This window comes from Primulina tabacum, chromosome 16 (genome assembly GCF_025594145.1).
Source record: "Primulina tabacum isolate GXHZ01 chromosome 16, ASM2559414v2, whole genome shotgun sequence".
In the NCBI taxonomy this organism is placed as follows: domain Eukaryota; kingdom Viridiplantae; phylum Streptophyta; class Magnoliopsida; order Lamiales; family Gesneriaceae; genus Primulina; species Primulina tabacum.
The window spans coordinates 35,900,598-35,912,650 of record NC_134565.1 but is presented as its reverse complement, the minus strand read 5'-3'; the positions used below and the strand labels follow the sequence as shown (position 1 = coordinate 35,912,650).

At 35.1% G+C, this 12,053-nt stretch overlaps 2 protein-coding genes across 2 annotated transcripts; both read left to right on the top strand.

The window, feature by feature from the left end:
• The first annotated feature begins 2,947 nt into the window (after nt 1-2,947).
• Nucleotides 2,948-5,981, top strand: LOC142529012 (pectinesterase). The gene is made up of 2 exons (XM_075634366.1): nt 2,948-3,934; nt 5,081-5,981. Exons 1-2 carry the CDS (start codon nt 2,983-2,985, stop codon nt 5,779-5,781), a joined length of 1,653 nt encoding a protein of 550 aa, XP_075490481.1. The 5' UTR covers nt 2,948-2,982; the 3' UTR covers nt 5,782-5,981.
• A 1,149-nt stretch (nt 5,982-7,130) lies between these two features.
• LOC142529882 (endoglucanase 17-like) lies at nt 7,131-10,161 on the top strand. Its single transcript, XM_075635569.1, has 8 exons — nt 7,131-7,676; nt 7,908-8,114; nt 8,254-8,454; nt 8,542-8,634; nt 8,763-8,924; nt 9,034-9,145; nt 9,236-9,399; nt 9,521-10,161. The coding sequence occupies exons 1-8, from the start codon at nt 7,407-7,409 to the stop codon at nt 9,851-9,853; spliced, it is 1,542 nt and encodes a 513-aa protein (XP_075491684.1). The 5' UTR covers nt 7,131-7,406; the 3' UTR covers nt 9,854-10,161.
• Nucleotides 10,162-12,053: the final 1,892 nt, after the last annotated feature.

Below are 12,053 nucleotides of genomic sequence, written 5' to 3'. Positions count from 1 at the left end.
TGCAAACAACTTGATATTTTTAATGTGGCGGTGTATTTGGATTATTTGGAGGCAATCCGAGCAGTGAGTGCAACTGTGGAGTTCTTTGGCCCAGAGCTATTGGTGATCATTCAAATTAAATATGTTCTCTTGGAGGATGACTTTTTGGGATTTCATCATCCGAGAAGACTTGCTAACCGGACAACACATAAACTAGCTAGATTCGCTGCTTCAGTTCCTCGTAACGTAATCTGGATAAATTCTTATATCACGTCAGCATTACATTAGTATCAGACACGAAAAAAAGTAAAATAAAATCGCAAATATTCAACGTGTTAAAAGTAAAATTTATCAACGTACAAAACTAAAATCTTAAAACGACAAACACCTAATTGATTTACATCAACATATGATTTCCCTTTATTATAAGTATGAACATAATTACCAGACAATCGAGGCCAATTCTCCTAGTGCTCAGAAAACCTCGTGGTGTCATACGTTCATTATTATCATATTTTTGGCCCGAGATTCTAAACTCTTGAAAGTAAAACTTATTTTTGCGTGATCCGATCGACTATGTTTAACGTGTATTGCTAAATATTGTTATTGAATAAATGGTTTACACAGCCAGCACGAGGAATTCAGTATTTCCGCCGCTTTATCAGATCGACTTCTTCACTATATAGTAATTCTCATTACAGCTTGTTAACAGCATGCATGCATGAACACAATATAAGTTTTTGAATGAATTACAAAAAATCCTACGAGACGGTCTCACAAATATAAAATATGAGTGTACTAGACTTTCGAAATCAATTTAATTATTTACTACCAAAATTTCACACTATTTTCGAAATTATTTATTTAGTAAATAACGAAAATAAATTTTGGATAGGAGATTTCGGTTGATAGTTGTGATACTGTATTGATAAACGAACTAAAAAAAATTGATTGGACGACGACTAGATTGGATCTTATTAATAATATAATATTTTGGATCCTCTTGTTGCTGCATCATGTTCTCGACTTATTTACTGCATCCGATCAGATCAATTCTCGATGCTTAAAAAAAAGAAAAAAAGCAAACATTTGTTTATGTTGGTTGTGTGATAGTCCGACCCCTTGAGAATTTAATTTTGGCAAATCTTGAACATCTTTCGGCTTGTGCATGGTGATCTATATATATTTCATTTTTTTAATTTTTGTAATTGTAAATTGATTTAATCGCGATAATAATTTAATTATATGTATATATATACACAATAATTTTTATTTTCAAGACAATTAGTGACTTCGAAAATGACGGATGAAAGCTAATCCCTCCCAAGTTTATAATGTTCAACTCCGACTAATTGCAAATTTCGATGTATAATATATTTATTGCTCTTGCAAAGGTTGAAATTTCCTTATATTACATTATTGAAACCGAGCAGAGACGACTACTAAAGGCACATGGAAATAGAAACCTGAAAAGATAATCAAAATAAAATAATAAAGAAATCGAATTTATTATTCAATATCAATTGTACAAAGTCAATGGTTTTTTTTTTTTTTTAACGAGTTAATGCTAAGTAATTAAACAAATTTCTTTTTATCAGATCCGCAAATTTGTGGTCAAAATTATATATTATACGGGCTGAAACACGTTTTAGGGCAAAATTATCATATGATTATGTATTATAATAATAATAATCTATATTTAATGTAGCGTTGTACATGCTAGAATTTTCTCAAATTTTAAAATATCTGAATTGTATATATTTACATGATAAAATATGGAGTTGACTACTATTTGGTATATTTAATTTAAATGAATAAAGATGTGAAAAGATGAAATTTGTCCATCTACGTCCATTTTACAAAGCATTCCATATTTTATACTGAAACAAAAAAATTTACGGCCATTGGTTATCATCAAAGTGCATTTGAAGTCGTTATCGAGCTTATCCTATTTGGTATGCGACAAGAATAGGTTTTTCGTCGAACAGTTTTACGAATTTATATTTGTGAGATTAGTCTATTCGGTATATATATGGAATCAAAATTAATATTTTTGACATAAAAAATAATATTTTTTCATGAGTCAGATCGGATATATATGTGATATGTCTCACAATATTGATCTGTTCGACAGTTTTATAGATGTTTTTGTGTTGAAACAATATTTTGACATTAGCTCCGTCTCGATTATATAACTTGTTTATCTTTTTTCACCGATTAAAAAATTCATTAGAAATAACAATTATCAAACAACTTCCAATTTTAGTGTTATTTAATGAGTGCTTATATTAAAATAATTTGTTATATTTCTAATAGTTATTTAATTAGAAGACCCCTAATTAAATATGGGAAATAATATTGCTAAATATGATACATGTCTATTTATGTATTTAAAAAAAACGTACTTATATAATTGTAACTTCAATCGAATATTTTTTTTGTTCACGATCGTTTTTTAAAAGTCGGTTTACAAAATAACCTTCGAATATAATTATTAAAAAAGGAGACCAGGAAGGATCAAATGAAGAAATTTGTTATATAACGTGTTACATATTTCAATTAATTTCATGATATGACGTCCTATCTTCTATAGATTTTTTAAAAAAATTATACGAATTAAGCACAATCTATTTTGTTGAAAATGTGAATGTCATGGAAGAAAAAAATTAAAGAAAATTATGAATTAAATTTTCCCGAAACGAGATTTTTTATATTCATATCGCCTGTATTTTTTGAATTTGATACTTAAATATTTTATAAGTGTGTAAATGTAAACATGTAAGACAAAGTAAGTGTAATATGACAAGGGAAGTTAATACAAAAATTATACCGTGAAGATTAAAATTTAAAAATAGTACATATCGAAAATTTGGTGAAACGAAAGCTAACTTTTAAATATTTTTTTCAAGATTGGGGATCGAATAATTAATACTATTTTTTTAGTATTTAAAGACCCAAATAATCTCACTCAACTGACCCCTTAATTTTCAAAGTCCCGAAAGAATGGACTCCAAACTCCTGCCTCTATCGGCCTTTCTAGTCTTCATACTCATTGCACGCCCCGGTATTTCTCAAACTTACTCCGACACCCCAACAATTGATTCCACATGCCAGAATACATCGTACACCGAGCTATGCGCCAACACCGTCGCGTCCATACCAGACCATCATCGGAAAACGCTCCCCGAAATCATCTCCGCCACCGTAAACGTCTCCATGACGGAGATCAGAGAATCCGCCTCCAACTGCTCTGCCATCCGCCGCAAACTCGCAAAGAAGCTCGAGCCCATTGACCTACGAGCTCTCGACGATTGCCTCCAGCTCTTCTCCAGCACAATCTCCCAGCTGATAAAGGTCCTCGCCGACTTATCCACCAGCAACTCGTCCACCACAAATTACTACGACGACTTGCTGACGCTGCTCAGCGGCGCGATGACGAATCAGGCCACCTGCCTCGACGGGTTCGCACACAGCAAGAACGACACCCGGAAACTCATCGAAGGCAGGGTGAGAAGAATCTCAAAGCACTTCAGCAACTGCCTGGCCATGGTCAAGAAGCTGAAGAAGAGAGAGACAAAGAAAAAACACCCCCGCTCCCTACTGCAGCAGGAGTTCCCTGAGTATGGAACAATAAGAGACGGTTTCCCCACTTGGCTGACCCGAAAAGACCGGAGATTGCTGCAGACCACGACGAACCAAACTCAGGTGAATCTGGTGGTGGCGAAAGACGGCAGCGGCAACTTCACCACCATTAATGCTGCATTAAACGCGACGCCGAACAACAGCAACACAAGGTTCGTGATATACATAAAAACTGGAGCGTATTTTGAGTACATCAACATGGGGAGTTCGAAGAAAATGATAATGCTTTTGGGAGATGGAATCGAGAAAACATGGATAAAGGGCAATCGGAGCGTGGTTGATGGATGGACTACCTTCCAATCTTCTACTTTCGGTCAGTTCTTTCTCTCCACATTAATTATCCTTTCTCATTTAATTAATTTCTCATAATATAGAACTAAGGAAAAAATATAATGAAAAATTAAAGTGTTAATAGGAACCCATTTATGCTACTGTATTCCTTGTAGTTTCTTGTGAATGCATTGAAGCCTGAAGTGCATGTGGAGTGAATGAATCTAACTAATTAATTGCACCACAGCTTTTAAAGTTATGTTATTCAAATTGAACATGAGTAGGTCTGGGTGAAACGATTACGCGTGTCTTTGTAAGACGAGTCAATTTTACTTATATTTACAATAAAAGTGATATTTTTAATATAAAAAGTCATAATTTTTCACGGATGATCTAAATAAATTATTCGTCTCATAAAATTGACTCGTGAAAAGTTTCACATAAGTTTTTGTGATTGAAAATTTACCTCAATTAGAACTGTATAATCGATTTATGCAGCAACAACTATTTTGTATAAACGTCTTATAAAACATTTCAATTATCTAAATACTTTTTTTGAATATCATATAATTACCTAAATACTTGAGTTTGATGTCCTTAAAGATCATTTGAAACATATATATAAACAGAATTTGATAAAGTTATAATTTAATTTATTAAATTATTAATACTTGTATATATTAATCATGTGTTATATGAACCTAACTTGTATATTTTTTATGCCCATGTTTAATCAAAACCAACATACATAAAATCGAAATATTAATATATTTTCAATCCCGATAAAATATTGGTAGAAAAGTCGGATCCATATATTTCTAGGTGAGGGAGTCACGTCCATTTAGTATAGCACTTACCTTGAATTTCACCTCGAATGTGTATATTTTGAACTTCAACGAGTACAATTCACATAGTTCACAAGCACGAGTCAATTTTATGACATAAATTATCGAACCAACGTAACTAATGAAAAAATAATAATTTTTATGTAAAATATAATATTTTTTTATCGCGAACATAAATCTAGTCAATTAATTTCACGGAGACACCGCTCATTTGAGTTTCTACATGCATGCAAGAATTCGTACTTAATTGTGTATTTCTCAGACATGAAATTGTAATTAATTTCTCAATTCTGTTTTTGCAAATAATTAAATCTGATATCGTTTGATCCCTTTCTTTCTTGCAGCTGTAGTCGGAAACGGATTCATAGCCAAAGGCATCAGCTTTGAAAACTACGCCGGCCCAGATAAACACCAAGCCGTAGCCCTCCGCAGTGGCGCCGATTTCTCCGCCTTCTACCAATGCCGCTTCATCGGGTATCAAGACACTCTCTACGTACACTCCCTCAGACAATTCTACCGCGAATGCGACGTTTATGGAACAATCGACTTCATTTTCGGGAACGCCGCGGTCGTCTTGCAAAACTGCAGTTTATATGCCCGGAAACCGAACCCGAATCAACAGAACGTTTTCACCGCTCAGGGAAGAGAAGACCCGAATCAGAACACCGGGATTTCGATCCATTACGGAAAAGTTGCGGCTGCTGCCGATTTGCTTCCTGTTTTGTCACAGTTCAGTACTTACCTTGGCAGGCCCTGGAAATTATATTCCAGGACTGTCTATATGCTTGCAAAAATGGAAAGCCTTGTGGATCCTGCGGGCTGGTTGCGATGGGATCAGAATTCCTCGGTGAGTTTTCTTTATTATGGAGAATATCAGAATCGGGGGCCGGGTTCAAATACGAGTGCTAGAGTGACATGGCCAGGTTACCGGGTTATTACCAATGCGACTGAGGCAGCTCAGTTTGCTCCCGGGAATTTTATTCAGGCGAGTCAATGGGTGCCGGCTACAGGGATTCCAATCACTACAAATCTGACAGTGAGTTGAGTTTTACGGTGGTTGTTGGATTCCAGTGAATGTGGAATCGTTTTATGGTACGGTTGGCCAGAATTTTGTGTCGTCTTATAATGAATTTAGAACAACACATTATTTTTGTTGATTTTGATTTTGAAGTATGTTCCACTATTTTGTTGTTTTACAATTTTATTTTGCCAACTTGACTGGAATACCAACTACTCCTTGAATCCCTTCCTTCTTTTCTATACATAAGCCATTTTAAGAGTAAATTAATCTGGTTCATGTTGATATATCCTCAATGATCTCGTCCAATATTAATATAATCATGCACAAAAAAAGCTGCCATTTTGATGAAAAATCCAACACATTGTTGAACCAAGAAAGTTTATATATGATTAAAATGGTTTTGGCATGTGATCAGACCTCAGAAGAGCACATGATAGTAGGCCCTAATCATTCTAAGCTCTCACTGCCCAATCAATGTCGGAATCCCCTTTAGTCTTAAGACTATCCATCAGAATATTATATTATTATATACACACTATATTATAAAAATTTATAGATTTTGTGGCATGACCACAGTCCACATGAGTTGGATGAGGAATTTTTTACAATTAAGTTTGAGATACAAGATCTCTTCCAAAATTTGAGATCTTGACATCAGATTTTTTATAGCTAAAAATTCATTGGCCTCCATGAATTTAATTTTGAAAAACACTTATTAATGAAGAATATAAAAAAAAATTGAATGTGTATGCATTTAATTCTAAGTTGGACTCATATCTGAGAATTATTAGATTCGACCCCTGACCATCTTCGAAGCTCAAGTTCTCTGATCCGATCCCATGGCAAGTGAATTTCTTGATTAAAGTGCGACTACGCACATGCATGGGCTACTTAATTTGGACGCTTTTTGAGAAATTCACAGAACTAGAACATGCGACTTCCTAGACCCTCCCCATGCTTATGATCACACCCTTTAACCGACAACACGTTATTTCTTTCTTGTTCATTTTCAGTTCATGTTGTATGGATATGATCCCATGTTAATATTATAAGATAGATAAATTTTAGACATTATAATATATTATATTGAAAGATACGGTTGCTATATATACTACATACATAGACATATACATATATAGTTTTATAGAAATTGCAATTTATAGTTATAATGTGTATCGTAATGTTCTTAATTACTCATCAGATTAATACAATATTTATAGAGAAATTTATATTTTTAGTCTCGTGAATGACATGTTTTTCAATTTTAATCATGTTAGAAATATCGGAGCATAGTTCGATAGAAATATATGGGAATTTTAGGAATATCCGAGCATCGGATTTTCGTAGACATCTGGGGTTGAGTTCCTGGAAAATGGGAATGGAGCCTCGTTAACTGGTAAAAGGAAAGAAGATTATTACACGTAACTGCTACTGTCCAATCCAAGGAAACAAAGCCACTTCTCGTGATAAGTCATGTTCATTCTTACCGTTGTCAAAGTAACTCCAAATCCAATTAAAAAATAAAAATATTCTTTTTTCACCCCATAAACCAAACTAAGCACGCTAGTAAGAGCAATAGTCGTATTTTAGCTTTATAAATATACTGGCTGGTGGTTCCTCTGCGAGAGTTGACGGTTGGTTGGCACAAAATGGCTTCTTGTTTTCCCTCTTTTTTTGTTACTTCGATTTTCTTCTGCGTTCTGGTTTGCTCTCTGCAATTTCTCTGCGATGCTTATTACCCTGTGAGGAACTACCCTTTCGGTGGCCAACGTCACCCTCGCTATGCTTCTCACAATTACAGAGACGCTCTCACGAAATCTATCTTGTTTTTTGAGGGCCAGAGGTCGGGGAGACTCCCCCCTAACCAAAGAATCACCTGGAGAAAAAGCTCAGGCCTTTCGGATGGTGCTGCAGTGCATGTATGTTTGCTGTTTGTTTCTTCTTGACTTTCCATCTCAAAATGCGTAGATTTTCTTGAATATTTCATGGGGGGGAGGGGTGGTTTTTCTTGTAATGTCTGAAAGGTTCGTTCTTTTAGAGTATTCTGTCTGAATGACGAAAAGTTTGAAGTGGGTTTGGTATATTTTTTGATTATTTTGCGTTGAACTGAAAAGATTTGAGGTGGATTTGGGTTTAAATGTGGAATGCAGGTTGATTTGGTGGGAGGATACTATGATGCAGGGGACAACGTGAAGTTTGGTTTCCCAATGGCCTTCACCACCACTATGCTTTCATGGAGTGTGATTGAGTTTGGTGGGCTTATGAAAGGAGAGCTGCAGAATGCCAAAGAAGCCATCCGCTGGGCCACGGATTATCTCCTGAAAGCCACTGCTCATCCAGATACCATTTATGTTCAGGTTTCCTTCTCTTCCTGTTCAACATTCTACATTGTTAGTTACAAAAATGGGAAAAAAGTTTGAGCGAAAACTAAAAAGAAACTGTGGGGTGAAATGAGATTCTTGAGTGATTCTGTACATTGTAATGTATTCTTTGCAGGTTGGAGATGCAGGGAAAGATCATGCTTGCTGGGAGAGGCCAGAGGATATGGACACTCCAAGAAGTGTTTTTAAGATTGACAAAAACACTCCAGGCACGGAGGTTGCCGCTGAAACAGCCGCAGCTCTTGCAGCTGCTTCCTTAGTTTTCAGAAAAAGTGACCCTAATTACTCCAAGATTCTTGCCAGAAGGGCAATGGGGGTATAAAATGCTAAGAAATTGTGAATATGTTCTCTGCAGTAAGAGTATTGTATCCGATCCGCTGTTCTTACATTTGGTTTGTACTAGGTGTTTGAGTTTGCTGATAAGTACAGAGGTGCCTACAGTAATGGCCTGAGACAATTTGTGTGCCCCTACTACTGTGATTTTTCAGGGTACCAGGTAAAAAGAAAAATCTTTAGCAAGCTCTTTGGCACTAGAACCCATAGTAAATAATTCCTTTCCTCTTCTTAATGTGAGTTGTAAGTGATGAAGTGATCTTTTTTTTTAATCTATTTGAATGGATAAAGGATGAGCTACTATGGGGTGCTGCTTGGTTGCATAAAGCTACCAGGAATCCAAATTATCTGAGCTACATTCAAGCCAATGGGCAGACCCTTGGAGCTGATGAATCTGATAGCACATTTGGGTGGGACAACAAGCATGTTGGAGCCAGAATTCTTGTTTCTAAGGTGTCTTTCTTGCACATTCACGTTTTACTTCCAATAGTTTTTTTATTCTTTTCATCCTACTTAATCATTTGATTATTTTTACTATTATCTTTTTTTCAATTTTCTTCAGGCGTTTCTTGTCCAAAACTTTCAGCCTCTCCATGATTACAAAAGTCATGCAGATAACTTCATTTGCTCCGTTTTTCCAGGGACCCCTTATTCCTCTTCTCAGTACACCCCAGGTTCATTTTCTTAACAAAAACCCACCATTTTCTTGAATTGTGCTTTAGATTAAATCCGTAGTAATTAATGAAACATTTTATGTTTGATAGGTGGTCTTCTATTCAAGATGAGTGATGGTAACATGCAGTATGTAACATCCACATCTTTCCTTCTTGTGACCTATGCTAAATACCTGACATCTGCTCAAAAAGTCGTCAATTGTGGCGGAACCATTATCTCACCAAATAAGCTGAGAGCATTGGCCAAGAAACAGGTTGTGAAATTTGTCCTGACACTAATATATTACAACAATAATAATTTAAACTGATGATTAAAGCTTCTGTCCAGTTACATTGTAGTTCTCCTTACATTCTTGACATGTGGAACATGTGTAGGTGGACTACTTACTAGGAGACAACCCTTTGAAAATGTCCTACATGGTCGGCTATGGTTCAAGGTATCCTTTAAGGATTCACCACAGGGGATCCTCTCTCCCTTCCATCGGTGCATATCCAAGAAAGATTCAATGCTCATCCGGGTTCAGCGTCATGAATTCCCAATCCCCGAACCCGAATATATTGGTTGGAGCAGTCGTGGGCGGGCCGGATCAAAACGACCGGTTCCCAGATCAACGGTCGGACTACGAGCAATCCGAACCGGCCACTTACATCAATGCACCACTCGTTGGAGCCTTGTCTTATCTTGCACACTCATATGGCCAGATCTAAAGATTAAAAAGCATCAAAATTCTGTGCCAGATTTTCATTTCACTAGTCTCACATTTATTAAGCATGTGGGGGGTCCATTGTTACTACTTAATTATAATTATCACGTTATTAATCAGTACTAATTGTAATATTATAATGTTGTTTCTATCAAAAGTAGTTCGTTTACGTTACAGCAGTTTGCAGTGTAAAACTGTGTGGAATGAATGCGAATTTCGTGCCCGCAACGGCGCATTGTCTGATGGGCACGAGAGTCCATGTAATTTATATACATCTTCTGTTTGCATTAGTTACCGAGCTGCTTTTGGGTATGTTGTGTTTTGCGTTTTTCTTGCTTTGGGACTTGATGTGTGTGCTTTCCACTGTTCTTGACATAAATTTAGAAATTTAATACTTGCACTCCTCAGAAATTTCAAACTGAATATTTTGAATTTAATTGTTCTGTCTCGATTTTAAATGGCTACTTCAGCTAAATCCCCAACACATAAGATAGTAATCATATGGAGAATCCAATGATGTCGGGGAAGGGGAAAAAAAGCTCCATACAATGTTTTATTAAACATGAAATCGCAATGAAATATTAAGCTCAAACAGTAAGTTATACAAGTTTTAATAACTCTGTTGGATTCAATCATAAACATAATATGCAATAGCAAAACCTTGTGTGAGACGGTTTCACAGGTCGTATTTTGTGAGACAGATCTTTTATTTGGGTCATCCATGAAAAAAATATTATTTTTTATGCTAAGATTATTACTTTTTATTGTTCTCACAGATAAAGATTCATGAAACCGTCTCACAAAAGATCTAATCATATACAATTTGTATTGTAATGTTACTTATAAGAAAATTAACTAAAAATTTTAAATCGAGTTTCACTTTTTATTATCCTCAAGCTCGTTTTTTTTAACCCTTGTGATAAAGTTTATGTGAAAATTTTCACTAATTTTTTGTATATAATATAATATAATGATTTCCGCAAGTTTCGCCAAACCAAATTAGTAATTATGTTTCCACTTTTAGAAAAGATACAAAGCATTAGGCTTTATATCGATTGCTCTTGTAATAGCAATAAATTTACCAAGCCCGGCATAATTACGGCGTATATTTTGGACCATCGTTACTTTTTCTCCAAACATAGTACTCCTTTGACTAGAAAAAGTTTTTGAAACTCGAAAAAATATTTGGGATATGTTTTCCCTTTTCTTTTTCTTTTTCTTTTTCTTTTTTTTTTTTTTTAAAAAAAAGAACCTAAAAAAAATGAAGTGAAAAAAGATGACATTTTATGACTTCCTACTTCATCGTTTATTTTAAAAATGGTTTTAATCGTATTATCCAAAGAAAAATCGTTTCTTATTAATTTGGTGTGTTTCAGTCGATATTTATGGCTAAATTTTAATTTTAGAAAATACATTTTTTCACTAAAAAAAAAATTTATCATAACAACCTTGTGAATATGTCTATTCGAACAAACTGACATCATTTTTTAATTCAAATTAACCAGAGTGTTGACCCAATTCTCCTTATTAAATTTTTTCCCCTAAAAAAACTACTTATAAAACTATAGAGTTATTTTTTTAAAAAAAGACAGTTTGCTTTTTGTGTCCAAAATGAACCGATCCAATAGTGTCTCCAATTAAAATAAAGAGGGATGACCGTTGGCGGGGGGCCCAACATTTGACCGTTGGCCGGGAAATTGGCGGGTAATAATACCGATACTCACGTGGTCAAAAAGCTGGGCAGTGTCAGTGGCTTGATTTAAGATTAAGGACTCGTGAGGCGAGAGGGGTTTTTTGGACATTTTGATTCCGGGCTTTCAGGCCCGACATACATGACTATTTTTTAAAAAGATATTTATAAAATAGTTCTGCTTCACATGAACTCAAAACTTACATTTATATTCCATTTATTGGTTTTGAACTATGTACTGATAAGACAAAAGATTGGTACAATATTCTAAATTGGTTGAAGAAGCGTGCTTGTACCGAAGGACCAAATCACGTTGCAGATTCGGAATTCTGAAGAATAAGCATGACAGGGTGGGGGGGGCTAATGCTTTTGCTTTTTTATATTCCCACTTTCTGTCTACCATGCAACTGCTGTTTGCTTGAATTACTAGGCCTACTTGCAAAAAAAAAAAAAATCAGTTATTTCCATCTTGACTTTATCATTTTTTATACGCCTTTGTTATGATTCACTTCCT

Bases quoted from the DNA above. Each gene is read 5' to 3' on its own strand.
- LOC142529012 (XM_075634366.1), top strand. From the start codon at position 2,983: ATGGACTCCAAACTCCTGCCTCTATCGGCCTTTCTAGTCTTCATACTC. The intron at 3,935-5,080 runs GTCAGTTCTTTC...TCTTTCTTGCAG, and splicing joins CTTCCAATCTTCTACTTTCG to CTGTAGTCGGAAACGGATTC.
- LOC142529882 (XM_075635569.1), top strand. From the start codon at position 7,407: ATGGCTTCTTGTTTTCCCTCTTTTTTTGTTACTTCGATTTTCTTCTGC. The intron at 8,635-8,762 runs GTAAAAAGAAAA...GAATGGATAAAG, and splicing joins GTGATTTTTCAGGGTACCAG to GATGAGCTACTATGGGGTGC. The intron at 9,146-9,235 runs GTTCATTTTCTT...TATGTTTGATAG, and splicing joins CTCTTCTCAGTACACCCCAG to GTGGTCTTCTATTCAAGATG.